At 32.8% G+C, this 17,676-nt stretch overlaps 1 protein-coding gene and 1 long non-coding RNA gene across 3 annotated transcripts; one reads left to right on the top strand and one right to left on the bottom strand.

The window, feature by feature from the left end:
• Positions 1–456: 456 nt before the first annotated feature.
• LOC148271526 (uncharacterized) lies at positions 457–7,332 on the top strand. Of its 2 annotated transcripts, none has more exons than XR_015825076.1 (4): positions 457–651; positions 1,379–1,474; positions 1,555–1,798; positions 2,168–7,332. It is a non-coding gene; the product is annotated as an uncharacterized LOC148271526 (long non-coding RNA). The 2 variants fall into 2 exon arrangements; XR_015825075.1 differs by having other exon boundaries at positions 2,184–7,332.
• Positions 7,333–7,866: 534 nt separating this feature from the next.
• On the bottom strand, positions 7,867–16,667 carry LOC148271527 (acetylcholinesterase-like). The gene is made up of 3 exons (XM_088241290.1): positions 14,573–16,667; positions 12,388–12,564; positions 7,867–11,571 (listed from the first exon to the last, which is right to left on the bottom strand). Exons 1-3 carry the CDS (start codon positions 16,638–16,640, stop codon positions 11,441–11,443), a joined length of 2,376 nt encoding a protein of 791 aa, XP_088097416.1. The 5' UTR covers positions 16,641–16,667; the 3' UTR covers positions 7,867–11,440.
• Positions 16,668–17,676: the final 1,009 nt, after the last annotated feature.

The raw sequence follows: 17,676 nt of genomic DNA on the forward strand, positions 1-17,676 counted from the left end.
GATTCATTGGGTCATTAATTACAGTACAAACTGCCCCATAAATGATTGTTATCCTGATTTCTTATCCGACCTCTCTGATATTAATATCCCATTCCCTATTCATATTCTAACTTTCCTGTCCCCACCCAATAAACGTGTATTTATAATATATTTAGTTATAAATGGTGTAAAGCTGTAAATATGTAATATTATTATATCTTTATTTTATATTGAATACTAACATACTAACTTGTATATATTATATAACTAACACATGTGTAAATATGTAAAAAAAAAAAAACAAAACAAAAATACTCGACACTGGCCAGAACATCCAAGTAGAGATGTGAAAAGGCCATTAAAAAACGAAGAAGAAGAAAAACAGTATAAACTTGTCTATTGCAAATGTTAACTAGTGTTATGGTTATGGTGGTCAAACTGACATAATTGGAAAACAATATGACAAATCACGACCAATCACAGTTCACAACAGTCTACAGATAACGACCAATGACATCTGAGAACAAATTTAAAAAATGTGATTTTTATTCACACAATAAAAAATAAAAATTTGATTCAATTACATTTTAATAGTTCGAAATAGCTATTAGTATGATTAATATTTTTTTCTGTTTTAAACACATTTTGAAAATCACTACACCATATATTAAGGTAAGTAATTATTTTGTTAACAATCATTTATTAGAATTACGTCTTTTGGTTACGATTTGGAATTCAAATGTTAATTTGTTCGCTATTTTTTACACGTCAGAAAATTCAGAAAAAATATTAGTTGCGTCGTTCTCTGTTTTCTCGTGCCTATTTTATTCTTGTTTGAAAGTCGACGAAAATGCGCATTCTAACTGAAAACACTAATTGTAACACTTCTCTTGAATTATATTGTTGGTTTGGAAAAATAATTAACAATTTTAGATTTGGTGATGGCCGCTGTGAATTATTCCGAGGAGGCAGCGGTTAATTTTTGCCATTTGAAAGGCCAAATACCCAATGTCAAAGTTTGTATCAAGTGCAATAGTCCAATGAAAAAATACAAAGATAAAAAACCGGATTGACGTCGCCCAGAAACCAATTTGAAAACAGTGAAAACACAGAAAGAATGTCCTCCCTAGGAAGTGATTTTGAGCGGTTTACACCAGATTACTCTGGCCATTTTGACTAACTACCTCCTAGAGATGTGTTCTTCATTTTCTTATAACCTTTCTGCAATAGGTGGACTAGGAAAGGTTGTCAAGATTGATGAATACGGAGTAAGTATAGCTGTGGTCTGTTAGTTCCAAAACTGTGTATTTTTGGCCGATTGTAAAGAAGTAAGAGTTTCTTTTGCATCAAATAAAAATATTATGCAACACATCCATCTAAGTATTTTTACAATTTGCAGGTGTGGATAGCAAAACCCTAAAATGCTTCTTAAAAATTAAGATGATTGGAAAGCTCTGGGCCATGAGAGGCATAATAATGTAAAGGATTGATCCGGGTAAAAAAAGATTAGCTATTTGAATAGGAAATATTTTTGACGTTGGAAATCAAATTAAACATATGTATTTTACTCTCTAGGTACACAAATCTTAAGTGACGGATGGAGGGCGTATACCTGTTAGATCGTCTGCCAGGGTATAACTATTCACACTACGTAATTAATCATAATATTCAATATGAGGATTTGAGAGCACTCGCCCCCTACCTATTCGAGAATCAATTTACGGGGCCCCGTCACAATAGATCTACACAGGGGGCAACGGCATCGGAAGCTTGTTTGGCACCGATTCTCATATACTAGAATAAGAATTGAAGTATAAAGGTAAAAATAAAACGGTTATTATTTACAAGCATTTATTAGTTTCTCATCATAATGCAACCTTTAGCAATTGTCTTACAATGACATCTATCCAATTTATTAACACTCAACATTATGCATTCAACGAAGCTTCAATAATAAATACAATTTAAATGATAAATTACGCTACATACATATTTTAAACAATATCCATGAATGTTTCCGAAGATTAGGCCCTCTAAATATGAATGTTTCCATATATATAATACTGACAGCAAAAATGAACACCTACCTACTCACAGATCACTGCACATTTTCGCTTACACCCTATAAAAAATAATCTTACAGCAACATTTATATTATGTAAAGCAGAATTTACATAACTTCATCAAGCATTTTTTTGTTGCAGAGTAATCCTCAAAATATACCAGTAGTGTACGATCTTGCCGTGCCAAAAGCGATATTAAAGCGCAAACATTATGATTACATGTAAAAAAATGATCTTTATTATTATTTATTATGCAAATAAAACAAAGAGTCTGTAAATTTTTAACCATAATCGTCTTTTCAGAAACTTTGAAATGATATTTTAATATATGTGGACCAATTATTTTGTAATTTTAAATAAATAATTAAACTATGTATTTATTTTCTGTTAAATCACTTGAATAAATTTATTTCAAAACACCTCTTTACTTTTCCGAGAATCTGTAGTCTGGATGTGTAGCACTGAACGTGTAGCAGATGAATATAGGATATTTATACTAGGCATCAAGCTTTGTTAAGATAAAAAAATATTTAGTTTTAGTTTACTTTAAAGCAAGCATGGGGTAACCTTTTTCTAGTCAACCCCAGTTTGCCAATTTTCCTCTGAATTGCAGCCAGAATATCAAGGTAACCACACATGTAAGTTGTAGTCAGCAAACACCATATAAAAATAAATCGCAGCCATTCTACCAAAATTAAAAAGACATGATGCACGATAACTGCAGTTCTTTTGATAAAGGACAATTTATTAAGAACCATTTTTGTGAAAAATGGCCTCGAGCTCTCTGATAATATTATTTATCTAGGTATTATAAAATAAAATAACTTCGCACACATACATTTGATGAATTGAGTTTATGAACAAATTTTGTTATGGCCAAAACTTCACATTTCCGCGGGCCAGAGGTTCCTCATATATGCTTTTGAAGACCCGGGACGAAGTAACAGTTTTGTTCTGAAACTGCTCAGCATATTACATTTATTTAAGTGATTTTGCACAAAATAAATTCATACGTAAATAGTAAAATTATTCATTCATATTTTAAAATGTTATCATAAAACAATAGCTGTTGTGACTGTTTATCCTGAGCATTTTTCAAACAAAATAATATTAAAAATAAATGAGCAATATTGATTATGTTTTGAAGATTATTTAAAAAAAGCAGTAGATTATTTATTGAGCAAACTATAAGAGCTATTTATGAGCATGGCACCATTTCAAATATAAAATAATTAATTGATTTGTAAAACTGCATCAAAACAATGTCGGCAGATTAAGTGCAAAATGAGCTAGGCAGAATCAATCCATCTTTATTATACGGTTATTAGTTATTCCCATTCACAAATAAAGTCACTATTTGACAATGTCAAATCTCAATTAAAAAATAAACAGATTAATATGCAAAGCGACTATTTTGTACAAAACACTTGCTAATTTAAATAATTGCGCTGTAGTTTTATATTATTTTATAGATACACTTATTAAAGCAGAATGGTAATATTAAAATAATTATCCCAGACAAATATCTATTGAAGCTCAGGGTGAATAAAGATTTGACTGTGATGCAACATTTAAAAATAGTAATCCATTTATTTATACATATTTAGCGATAGAATTCATAATTTATTTAATTAATATACAATTATTTTGCCTATCTGTTTAAAGTACAATAACAAATATTTTAACAATAAAAAAACAGCTCAATTAAGAACACAAGAACTGAGTGGCCTTTATATGTAGGTAGTTGAAGTATCGGATTTATATCATCCGATCTGTTAATGAATCTGAGCAGAACAACATAATAAATAACATGAATATATTATATATATATTTTAATAAATTAACTATGTTACGTTTCTAATATTTGTATTGTAAAATACAGCATTTTAAAATTAACCTAAATATTAATTGTATAATTTTAAATTGGAAATATAATAACTTTACACTCCTGTAAAATCCTTAGTATTAAGGAATATTAAGATTCTAGTGTGTAATTTGAGGGAAATCCTATTCACAATGGTGCACTCTATTACGCATATAAATAATTGTACATTTTCACATTTAACAGACCTTGATTTTCTAATACTTTAGTAGTTATTTTCCTTCTCAAAGTAGAGCTGACACAGACTTATCGATTCATTAATCGTAGGAAGTTCCGACACAAACTATTAAAATGCTGTATGAAAAAAAAAGTATAGCAACTCAAGGGAGATATTTAAGTGTGTTCTTTGCATCTGGTTAATTTAATTACTCCGTATTAAGTAAGTCCACCTACTGTAGAGTATCTTTGGTTCTCGATACTTTCAGCTCAACGGTACCTTCCTAATTGTAAGGTAATGCATTTCTTCACAAACGTTGCGTTAATACATAGTTTTTGATATAAAATATGTATAAAGCTACATATACTGCGCAATATGTACAAATATTTTCACATATTTTAGAGATCATAAATTTGCACCATAACATAGATATGTATGTTTTTATAATTACATATCCTTTTGACAAAGACTACACGTTGTTTCGTTAAATATCCAATACATATCCATGCTCTAAAAATTTAAACAATCTGAAATATCTTTGTTAAAATATGTCACTACACATAATACCTTAATATGAGGTAAGAATTACAGAACAATTACAACATAATATTAAAAGTCTATAAATGCTTACAAAAGTCGTACTATATATAAACACCACATTAAAAAATACAAAAGACTTTGTTAATTTATATAACTGAATCAACATTCCAATAATTGTTTTTAAGCATTTTTTATTTTCAATTTAGGCCATCGAGCTGTTCGGTAATATTTAAGGGGTGTCCATATAAAATAGGTCTTTGTGTGTAAGGAAATAAAACATTGTGTTTTTATAATTGAATCAAATGATAAAATAAAAAGTCTTCTATAAAAAGAAGCATAAACTTTAATTACTACGTAATTGTGCATAAGGTACACCCACGTTAGATGTTTTGATCTGAGCGTTTGATCGATTAAACATTATTGATAAATTAATTATAAAACATCTTAATACGTTATAATCTAGTAGACATTAAACATATCTTTTATATTACCTATAACAATGGACTTCAAATAGAAAAGTGACTAATAGGCACTATATGACAGGTAAGTATCTACGTAGCATATAAGAATATTCAAGTCGTGAAAAATTATTGTTTTAGAGACCATGGTATTACCAGCTAAAAATACATATCTTAGGATTACCTATTTTAAATTCATTTAGGTGTATAACTATATAATATGTTTTATAGTAGATAGATAATTAGAAAAAAAAGAACTCGATGCAACACAAATAAATTGATTTAAGTAATAAACAATGCCGAACAAAAAATCATCAAAATTATATCAGATATATCATAATATCGTCACTCACATTTTAACACCGCATATCGTTGGTGATCTGTGCGTATTGTGTTATATATTATTTTCGGTGTTTATTTATCTAAATTATGCGATATCACACACTTTTAACAGGAATAAAATTAAAATAAAAAACCTATTTTTTAAAATATATTATGCTTTGTTATAATGTAAGCGACAAAGTGTTAATATATTTGTTCAATTGGCAAATAGAGATTTATTATTTTTCATTTTTCTAATATAGTATTTTTGGTTATGAAGTTTTACTTTGGCTTAAGCAGTTTATCTTCGAGATCAGGGTCTTTTTATCAACTCAATAATAATTTTGTTTTTGACGTTATCATTTTAAGTTTTTTACCACTTGTCACCAGGAGGTTATTTTAAAGATCAGATGAATCTTTCTTTTAACAATGATTGGTGTCTAGTTGTTGAGTATGTAGTTTTAACCTAGAAAAATTATATAATTGTCCTCTTAGATGAATCGTTGAACACCTCCCTATAAAGGATCTTATGAAAATAAAATATTAATTAGATTAAATAACAATTAATCTTTTTTTACACATACCAGGCACCAACTGTTAATATAAATTTAATTTTGAAATTGTTACAGCGATGAAAGTTATTCTAATTTGATTATTATATTAATTTTTCCCAGTGCGGATGTAATTTTGTTTTATATAAACGTTTATCAAATGGCGATTTAAAATTGTTAAGGTTACACAAGAAGGGATCCACATGCACAACTACTTACGGACATAATTACTTTCGTTCCTTGATTTTATAGTTTTCGCTGATAAATAAAAATATAAAAAATAAACCGTAACTCAAACTCATACCGTATAGTATGTAGAATACAATTAGCTTATTAATGATAGAACGTCAAGAGCTAGATTGTATTCACAGCCATTTCCGCAACAATGTTTGTAGAAACGTGATTAAATTACCCACCAAGATGAAAAAAAATATTCAACAAAATTGTCTAGTTAGTGGGTTTGACAGATTTTGGAATGTTTTTGGGAAAGAAAAATACTGCCAATAGAGATAAGTTTTGCTAGAGGATATTATGCGGAATCGAAAATGGAATAGTCTCTCTATTCATTTTAGGCAATGTGTTAATTTGCGTTGGCTAGGGCATTTGCACGGCACGAGGAATCTGGAGCTCCCAAAAAGTGTTGTTTCACGACTCAGAAGGGCGAAGAAGCTGAGACTGCAATGGTCGTATGATGTCGTGGCTATTGGGCTCTGGGGCAGCAAAACTGGAAGGTGGTAGCCAGAGACATGATAGAATGAAGGTTGTAACGCTGAAATGTGTATGTTAAATTAGCAGCAAAACATATTCTAGATACATGAAAATGTTTATGTTACACTGTTCCATGTGCGAGTCATCTCATTAGTGGCACCTATAGGCAGCGTTGCCAACCCTACTGATTTTCCGGTAGATTCAAAGATTTTGTGTGCAATCTACCGAATTTGATCTAAATTCTGCAGATTTGGTTTTATCTATGATATTTTGAAGAATCGTCAAATTTTTTGACACAATAGTAGCTATCCCCCCCTCCCCCGCTTAGGGCTTTTAGGCGGACAACAAATCAAGAGCCACTCTCCTCCGCACACTTGTGGCCTTTGGGGAATAAAGTATTTTGAGGTTGGTAACTGGCCGCCCCCCCTTCCCACAGTTTACAAGGAAATAATGAATCTAGTGGTTGGTGATGTTGGCCACCCACTCCCCTCTTCCACGACCCTTGGGTTGTAATGAATTTACCAAAATCTGCTGATTTAAAAAAAAATCTCCTGTTTTTTGCGTGTTGGAGGTTGGCAATGCTGCCTATACGGTTAAACATTTGAAAATAATAAGACAATATTCGCTTTATTGATAGGTTGCAAAGTACTGCTAGTAGGACACTGGACGTTCCATCATTAACGCTCTGAAATAATCCAAAGTTTTGCATGTTGTGATTTGCAATTTATTTTAGATTTTCATTCTTAGATGAAGTTTGAATATCACTAACTATTGTTACTAAGAACAATTCATTTTATCAATTATTTAGTGAATTGTACTTAGGCAAGTTAAGAACATTTCAAAGTAGGTAAGAGGTACTGGGAATATTAAAATAAAGGTTAGTATAATAAAATATAAAAATCATCTCATCTATAAAAGGCTTCTAATTTGTTACGGAAGAACTATTACTTAATTTAATTTATAGTTCAATATGCTGATATTAAAGTATATAAATGTCATATCGGATATAAGAGAAAATCTGTTAATTTATTATAAGATAATATGTATATTATATTTAAGTCATAAGCAATCACTTACGTAAAAATAAAACAAGATAATTTATTTTTTATACTCAACATTGTGGGGTCATATTTTTCTTACGTTTTTTTCGATAAATTATTACATTTTAAATAAGTAATTTTTATATTGTCGCAATAATGTGTTAAAAATACTACATTCTTCAATTGAAAGAGGACATCAATGTCAAATAGGAGTAGAAAACTCCATTACGACGAATAAATGTTTTCAACTTATCAGTCAAAAGTAAAAAGAATATTTAATGCAAGATGGAAAACTGTATTTTAGAAAAATTTATCAATTCTTGTTATTTTGAACACTCCCATATACTTAAATTCTATCCAATCAGTATTATTTATAAGTCTGAGAATTTTGTTTTCTTTATGACAAAGAAATATTAGTTTTTGTAAATATGCTCAGTTTTAGTGCCTTTTAAATAACCGTGTTAGAAAATGGAAAACAAGTTGTGGTAGAGGGGGTTTGAACCTCGGACCTCTGGTCCATGAGTCTGCAACACTATCACGGGACCACGATCTATCTTGATTGAATCTTTTACCATCTGTCGTGGTAATCAATAGTCTTCATTAATATTTTTTCAGTACATACTGAGACATCAAATGAAATAGTTTCATAGGTACTATATCAGAAATTTTATTATAGACTACTTATCCACATTTGAATTAATAAGAACATTTCAACTCAATTAATCAGCAATGAAGATAATTTATTATTTAACAATGAACAAGTTAAGCTGTGGATGTAAAAATCTCGACCTTTTTAGCAACATTGGTTATTCACAAAAGGGTTCGCGTCCTGGTAATTTGCAGAAATTAAATAAGTGTTTTTGACTCGACAGCTACTCTTGACTAAAAATCCTGTATCCTGTTGGTGTATCCGCCTACCATGGTAGAGGTCCCAAGTTCGATTCCTGGCAGGTTTGACGTGAAATATTTGTTTTAATGGTTGTTTAACAATGTAATTTTCACTGTACATGGACTGGTACCTGAAACGTAAGACTATTCAACTGATCTTCATATAACAGGTGATCGAAATACACTCCACTAGGTGTTCCAATGTAGTGCCCTATGCATCATCGGGTGGGAATAGGGGTTTTATTATTAAAAAATGGTAAACGGCTTATCAGAAGTAAAAGGGGAAAATTTACAAAAAAGAATGATCGCAAAGAGGTGGAAAAAAACACTTAAAATGAGACATTTAAGTTTGTAAGTGAAAATTCTTGATGGAAGTTCATTGTAATTTATTAAGTAAATAAAACAAGTATTTAATAAAGGTACCAGTCTCGAAAATGTCGCGAAAGCGATGAAACCGGTCACTGGATATTCCAAATTTGTGGATTAAAGTATCACTCGTGTTTTATTCATATAGTAAACTTAAAATGAGGCTCATAAGGCCCGGTAATTGGGGCCAGAACGATTGAATTTTCTAGATAGTTTGGTTACGATTCATCTTGTGATTTAGTGTTACTATATAGTTTCTTTTGAATGTCTCTGTAGAAGTAAATAAAAAAATATTTGGATGGATAATCTTTTTCCCTTGAATTATTAGACACATTTTCATTTATAAATTGTTTTAACATTTTTTACATTAATAAATAATTCCGGAGATTCACTTTCAGTATCCTATAACACAGTTCTAGGTATTTCAAATTCCAATTTTGTCATAGAAAATTTATTGTATTACTTCTATGTTAAGTTACTACATCAGAACTATTGAATATAGCAGAAATGTCTACAAGGAACCGACATTGGTATTGAGACCATAAAGTTATATTTAGTAATTCATAGAGTATGAAACTGTCACACGAGCAAATATACGATTTGATTCCAATTTTGCATGACCCGTTTTTTTCCTGAGAATAGTATTGTTTTAATGAATGAAGAATAACATAAAGTACAGGTAACGCAACTTAAATTGAGGCAAACGCATTAATCACAAAGATGTACATATATCTTGTAAACTGACTGTTCTTTTTTGGTCTATTTACTTATTTAGTTTTGAACAATAATAAATTATAAGCAACACTCACATAGATAGATACAAAACAAATTATAACTGGGCCAATAATCCTTTATAACTGTTCACAGCATGTAAGTTACAAAAATTATAAGAATTACTTGAGTAGAAAAATTGTGTTCCTAAGAATAATAATTACATTGTATTTTTTAATTCTTAAAAAAAATTGTGGTTAATATTTCAAATTAACAGGGACAAGTGATAGTTAAAATAAAAATAAAAATAATTTCAAGGAAGTATTTGCGATTTTATGATTTACCCAAATATTTCAATTTCGGGCCATTTTCGACTAGTTATAAACTAACTCACAATTCGAAAATGGGAATCAAGTTGGAATAGAGTGGGGTTAGAACCTCGGTCCTGTGATCCGCGAGTCCACAACACTAGTCACGAGATCACAGCCTGATTTTATATTTCCCTATAAGTGTGTTAAAGATATTCTAATATTGGACTGTTATAAACACACGCATATGTTACAGACTATCGTGGCCTTGGGAAAACTACAGATATACTAATACGCACATTTTTGTATGTGCTTGTTCACCTCAACTTATATTGCGTTACAATGGATAAGGATAACTTTGTTGAAAAATAGTTTGGAAATATAAGAAGAAAAAACTACTCTTAAATTTGATTACCTAATATAATTTCATTATGGCAATTTTCCTTAAATATATAAATATAGTTGTTGTATTATGAAACATACTTATTGAAATTTAGCATTTTACTTTGAAAGCAAAGTTACATCAAATCTACATTGTCTCGAAAGACTACATAATTAATTTTATAGCATACATTTCCAGTGTGTCTTGCTCTTAGATAATGTTCTTGACAAAGCTCACTCCCGGACAAACAATGTATAAAACAAGTGATTTCCTATTCAACACAAAGTCTACCCTAACACCGAATCTAGGGTGCTTAAAGCTTTCAAAACAATAAACAGTCGATTTGATTTGTTTTAGACAAAACAGAGAAAGTTTAGTGTTTTTCAACTTAAATTTAATGAATACATATTTGATCCCATCCAAAGACATACTTACTCAGAAACATTATTGAATGCAGTGTAAGTTATTCCGTATGATTGGCTGACCTAACAAAAAGCTGAAAAAATCTATGTATGTCTTAATTGCTTAATCTGAGAATTTTGAAAAATGTTAGAAGTAAGTACTAGAAATTCGGTTGTGTAAGTCAGGGCAGGGCCCGTATTTTGCCGTTCAAGGCAGAGGGACATTTGATTAAAAGAAATGTGCTTTACCCCAATAATTGGAACACACTCCTGTACACTTCTTCAGAAAATTGGCTCCTGAGACTTATGTCTCTAAGGATTACCGTCAGCACTGCGAGGCAAATGCTACGATGAACGTTGCGTTCCACATCCAGCAGGCTCGGTAATTTTTCACCATTTTCATCTAAAACAATTTAAAAAATGAAAGAAACCCCCAGCAACAGATACAACGGTAACACAACGATAATCTGTGCATAAAAATACATATAAATATAACTAACCAATAGGGTAGTACTTAAACTATGTGTTTTTATCTGCGCGATTGCAATTGGGCATATTGTGTTGATTATTTCTTCGAGAATACATTAGTTGATATGACAGGGAGCGTCGCATTTGCTAGCCGACGCATCTAAAATGATATGTTTGAAAGGTTTCCCCCCCGTTGGGGTCCCCGGCTCCGCGAGACCTAGGAATGGAAGTGCTTCGAGGAGACGAAGACCAGTAGTGGGGACACTGCGGCCAGCAGACTCTGGACAGCTAGACTTTTGGCACCGCAAATCTGAGGGGGTTTCGGTGCATTGGCTGTTTCCAAGTTACCTGAAACAAATTTCAAGCATTTTTTACGGTGGCCGAACAATTAAAATATAGTAATATTGCTACAACTATAATTAATTATACTAATATATTATTTACATGTTAATATTTTAACCTACAATATTTTGAGTTTGTCCAAATGTTTTATACAATCAATAAACGGTTGTCCTGGCTGCGGAACATTAGAGTAGCGCCGGAACGAGATTCTTTTGCTGTAGTGATTGTCAATGTTGAGGGGACCTGACAAGGTACCCCAAGACAAGAGAGAGATGGAGATCATTTTAGAGAAGGAAATTTGGATGTCTAGGCTATTAAACAATTTTTGGCAACTCATTAGCATCTTTAGCCCTTTGTGGTATAGATTGTTCTGAGTTGTCTTGATTCTTGTTTTTGGGAGTCTGAAACATTATGTCCTCTTATAGAATAGCATTGAATTTCGTTATTACCTATGCTGATTATTACTGAAAATGTACTTGGGTAACAACTTTTTAATTTGAATATTTATACTAACTTTTATAAATTATTCTTTGCTTGACCAAAAGCTTGAACTAAAAATAATTTCTAAAGTAGCTACCTACAAAAGAATTTTAAAAAATCACTAAAAAAATTCAAATAATTCCTCCCAGGAGCTTTTTTTTACTAACCCTTATTTCTAAAACTACATACAGAATATCTGATATTTTGTGTATTAACAGGAATTAATTCAGATTTGAAAGGGTTGAGATAATTTGTTATATGATCAAGAAGGTCATTTCCGGGACCATGAAAGTATTATTGGAAGCACTAGAACCTCTGTAGAATTGTAGTAGTATAACTTACTAGTGACTGCGATAAGCTGAGGCAGGTATTTCTTCCAGAAGGCACACTGCTTGAGTCGCGGCCCACGTCCAGTGGCACTGGAGTTCACATCCAGGGAGAGGGTACTCTCGCCCGTACGCTGTGTGTACGGGCCAGTACGTGTCGGTCCATGTTCCATCAGATGACATACTTGGGTTACTGCAACCATAAAAATGATCAGTCAATATTAAATAAACAAGCTTTAAAAGTTTAGCCCGTATGAAATAGAACCAGAATCTTTGATAACTGTCTTCAAGTGGATGGCTGCTCTTCGGTGAAAATTCTGAATTAAGAAATCGAGTGCAGATAAGTCTATATAAGCCGACATACCTAGGACTCAACATGGACAGTCTCACCAAAGTAATGACATCATTATAGGTATAGCCTTTTCAAAAAAAAAAAAAAAACATAATGTACGAAGCTTATGTTAAAAGTAAATTGAGCTACATGGCCGCCTTCTGGGGAACCGGTAACAAAGCGGACATAACAAGGATACAAAAACAACAAAATAAAATAATTCAACTAGACCCCTATGACAACTGTTTGTGAACGAAAAACACACCAGTTTGACTTTATACTTTGAATAAAACTTTAGTGATAAAAATTGTACACAAAATTGCACTGAGAAACAACAAGACGATGATATTATTAACCAAAAATGCTGACTTACACAAATATAACACTAGATAACAAAACTACCATATCAAAAAAGCTTAGACAAACGTAGGGCAGTCAAAAATACTATACATGGAATTTAAACACTTATGACTTATCCTACCACTTGAAAAATTACACTGGAGACAGATTTAAAATCAACCTGAAAAAGGACATGATGACTACACTAACCAGACAAAGCATAACTTTTCTCTTGTAAGGTATCCAAAATAAAACGCTTTTATCGAATTTAATTCCCCTTTTTTTTAAACATATGTGACTCGTTTCGTCTTATATAATATAATCTAAATATCAACATTGTTTAATTCATAATTCCATAAAACTCTAATGTGGAGTTTCAACTATTTTTCAAAATAAACCTTTGTAAATTGAATCAATATTATAATCGAATTATTAAATTAACTTTAAAGCTGTACCCCTACAAATATTTTAAATAATGGAAGGGCTTTTCCAATATACCCATAATGTACCTAATAAAATGCACTCAGTATACTCTAATTGATTATTGATTACTTTACTTTGTCTATATAAAAATCCTCACTACTTGTCAAATACCCCCATAAACTATCAGTACTATTATGCACCCAGTAAACCTCAATTGATTACTAATTACTTTACTTATCTTGGTCTATATAAAAATTCTCAATACTTGTTAAATAGCTCATAAACTATTAGTACTATTATACACCATTATCATTAAACAACAATTATTGTTTGTACATATGGATACTTAGTAAATATTTAAGTCAATTTGATAATGTCCTAACAAGACGAAACGGTCACATATATTTTAAAAAATAAAAGTAGACTTTAATCCAATAAATGTGTTTTATTTTTGATACTTAATAAAATTTTAATATAGAATTCTGCCAATTAACTGCATACACAATAAATAATTTTCTTTATTTAACCCCAACGGGTTTATAAAAATAATGAATAAATAAATATGATTTTTTTCAATCAAGTTCCCTATGCTCCACTGGGTTCGGGATAGGGTAATGAAAATGAAAACGTAAGAGTAGTTCTAAAGTGCTCTGTGCTGGTGCCTATGCTCTAGTACAGTGGTGGCCAGGATTTTGTATACCATGCGTCAACTTTTTCACATACAAGTTCAGATGCGCTATACAACTCGAACTTTTTTTTATCTTATTACGTTCACGTTTGGGGTTGTAAAATTGAGATAGGAATAGGAACTGCTTCGCTTATGAGAGGAAAATGAATACCTCAATTACTGAATTAAATGAATTAATTTACGACATGGTGCCTGTTTTAAAATAATGGCCACAAGAATGCAATGCGCCCCCTGTGATCGTTCAATGCGCCACATTTAGCGCATGCGCCACGGTTTGGCCACCACTGCTTTAGTATTATACAGATTCTCTGATAATAAATATGCATGTAACTATGTGCAATAAATCTATAAATAAAATAATTATAATATGTATAAAAGTAAAAAAGACTATTGAAACTTATGATAAGAATAGTTAATTACCCTGTCTTAGCAAAGTGGCCCAGTAGCGCATTATCCTCTTGCTAAGTTCTGCTTCTTGCGGTGCGTAGTTCTTCCCCGGATTAAGGGGCTCGCCAAACACAAAGTTGATCTCGTCTCCGTGAATGACCCCCGCCCACGATGGCCACGGACTCACGGCACTGCGATGCTTGTAGTAATACATATACACGTTGTTCCCAGTCTCCGCATACCGATTGGCAAACTCGTTCACGTTACAGGTAAACTGGTAGTCGCCCACCATCTTATCTAGCGCATCTCTGTTCCTGATAGGATCGTCTGGATTCAACCAGTCGGTGTACTCAAACACGATAGCCTGCTTCGCAACATTGTTCACATATGGATTCAATTCCTTTACAGCTTGTAGGAACTCTTCTCTATTGACGTAGACATTTTCTTGCATCCGGAAAAGATCAGTCAGGTAATAAATGATAAAGTAGTGACCTTCTTCGGAATTCGAGCCCATTAGAATATTTGTTTTCTTAAAGTTCTTCATAGCCAATGAACGAGATGGTGTCTCATCCAAAAAGGCACCGTCGATAATTGGCACAAATGGGAATTCACATATTCCTAAAGTTCCCCACTCGTTGTTAACAAGTTCTAGAGGATCTTTAGTTCTAAGGCATTCGATGGCGGCTGATACGTCGTGTCTATCGTGAGGGCACCCAACAGCCTCCGCCAGTCGCAAGCCTCGGAGGAGACTTTCGTCCCTCGATATAATGGCCCATGGAGCTGTTGGGGAACCTGATTGCATAATCGCTTGAGAAAATAAGTTCCTTGATAGAGGAGACAATAAGTGAAGTGACACTGACACTGCCCCGGCTGATTCTCCGAAGAGCGTAATGTTATTTGGATTCCCTCCAAATGCGTGAATATTGTCTCTGAACCAATGCAGAGCCATCAATTGATCAAACAGTCCCGCATTTCCTGGCACATCTGGAGTATCAAAGAACAGAAAACCGAGTGATGCGACTCTGTACTGCATTGACGCCACAATCACATTTTCTTCAGATACTAATATTTTAGGATCATACACATCTAAAGTGGTCGTTCCAGTATAAAAACCACCTCCGTAAACCCACAACATTACGGCTGCATTTTTGGGCCTCGGCTTTGGGGCATACACATTCACATACAAGCAATCCTCAGACAGAGGAGTGTTAGGATTCCACATCGTTGCTCCGGGAAAATCTGGAAACACGGTGTCCGTGATCTGCGTACAAGTATTCGGATGACTCGTCGCGTTTATTATATCATCGCCCCATCTATCAACTGGTCGCGGGTGTCTGAATCTCAAAGGTCCAATAGGCTTTTGGGCGTAGGGTATTCCTAGCCAAGCATCTACCTTTTTACCAGAAGCGGCTGTTAAGGTGATTCCCCTAACTTTTCCTTTTTTCGTTTGTACCACAAGAGGATCTTCGCCCATTTCATCTTGGTCGGGTTTTCTATTTTCTGGTTGTTCAGTTATCGGTTTTGGAGGGACTGGCTCATCAGCCATGGGAAAACGATACTGCGGTAGTTCATCGGGATTAGAAAGTGATTCCCGTCTTGTGAACTGTCTTCTTTTTGGAGCTGGTTTTTCGGATGATTCGAATTCGTCTTCTGTATTTGTGTGATGCTCTAGGTTAGTTTCGACGCTGTGGGTCTCTTTATCATATGAGACACTGACGTCTTCTCCTACTTTGTTGATGATGTCTAGTTCTGGGTTGTATCGTACTGTGTCTCCGTGCCCAAGGTAAACTTTGTCATGCGAGTTCTGAGGGACTTCTGCGTGTTCTTCAAGACCGTGTTTACTGCCAGGGCTGTCGTTTCTCTTGCTGAGGGCTTGTTCGGGGTCTTGCGGAAGGTTGTGTCTCAGCTTTTCCAGCCTGTCGGGAGAGTGCGACGATAGAGTGCTGTCTTTCGAATGGAAAGCTTCCTGGGCAGTTTCGATGGAGTGGAGGAGGTAGGGCTCCTGCAGATCAGGCCGGTGACGGGGCCGCCGGTCTCGGAGGGACGCGAAGACTCCCGCAACTAGGAACAGGAGGAGGCAGGCATTTCGCGCGATCGCCATCTTGCGACCAGCAATGTAAATTTACACCAGATCTGTAAAAATAAAATACAACATTATCTTACTGTGTGAAAAAAAACTAGCGGGTTCTAGTATGGTGGATCGTACCTGAGATTGTATCTTCGCCTATCTACACAGAATATTGAACCGAAAATCAAAACTCATAAAAATATTATAATGAAAAGTTTTTTGAAATACCATTTTTCTAACAGAGGAATAATCCGCTAAGCCTTTATTTTAGAAGTTTGTCAGCAGGTGGGAAAGATATGGAAGAAAGTTAAAATAAATTAAAAATCCATCACAACCCTCTTCTCGATTAAAATTCATCATTTCGTAAAATAATTTTTAGAATTATTATTAAATTTTATGTCCTAGCTTTAATTTTCTTTATTTGTATTTTATTAAATTGTGCCTATATATGTGTTAAAAAGATTAGTGTTTGCCATTTTTTGAATGGACCGAGTCCGCTAATGAATAAATAAATAAATAATTGAAAAACTACAAACTACTTGTTTTCTAAAAAGAAATATTTTTTGTTTTCTATTTTACAAAAAAAATTTTTTTAAAGGAAACGACTTGTTAATATGAAATTTAAACTATTAATCTCTTTTATGCGTATTTGTTATCAAAATTAGAATCACAGTTTTCAGAAATTTTTATTTTGAACCGCGTCACATAAATTCACAAGTATGATGAAAAAATTTAAAATAAAAATCTTCACTGGCAAAAATTCACAAACGGACATTTTTTTGTAATTATATTAAAATACTCAGATGCAGTATTCTGCATTTCTGCAGGATATTTCCTGCCGATCAAATAACAATATAGTCGAAATGTGTTATTTTGACTTACTTTTTAGTGCCACCCATTTTTTTTATTTTGACGAAACCTAGTTTTGAGGGCCAGTTGCGTCATAAAAAGTAAAATCAAAGATGAGTAATAATTTTCCCATTTTTCTCAAAACAGGGGAAACAAGTTGATTATTCTTACCTTTTTACGCTACCGTTTAACTGAATTTTGACGAAAACGGTACAATTAT

This window comes from Micrasema longulum, unplaced genomic scaffold (genome assembly GCF_059751315.1).
Source record: "Micrasema longulum isolate JH-2025_06_02 unplaced genomic scaffold, ASM5975131v1 h1tg002825l, whole genome shotgun sequence".
In the NCBI taxonomy this organism is placed as follows: domain Eukaryota; kingdom Metazoa; phylum Arthropoda; class Insecta; order Trichoptera; family Brachycentridae; genus Micrasema; species Micrasema longulum.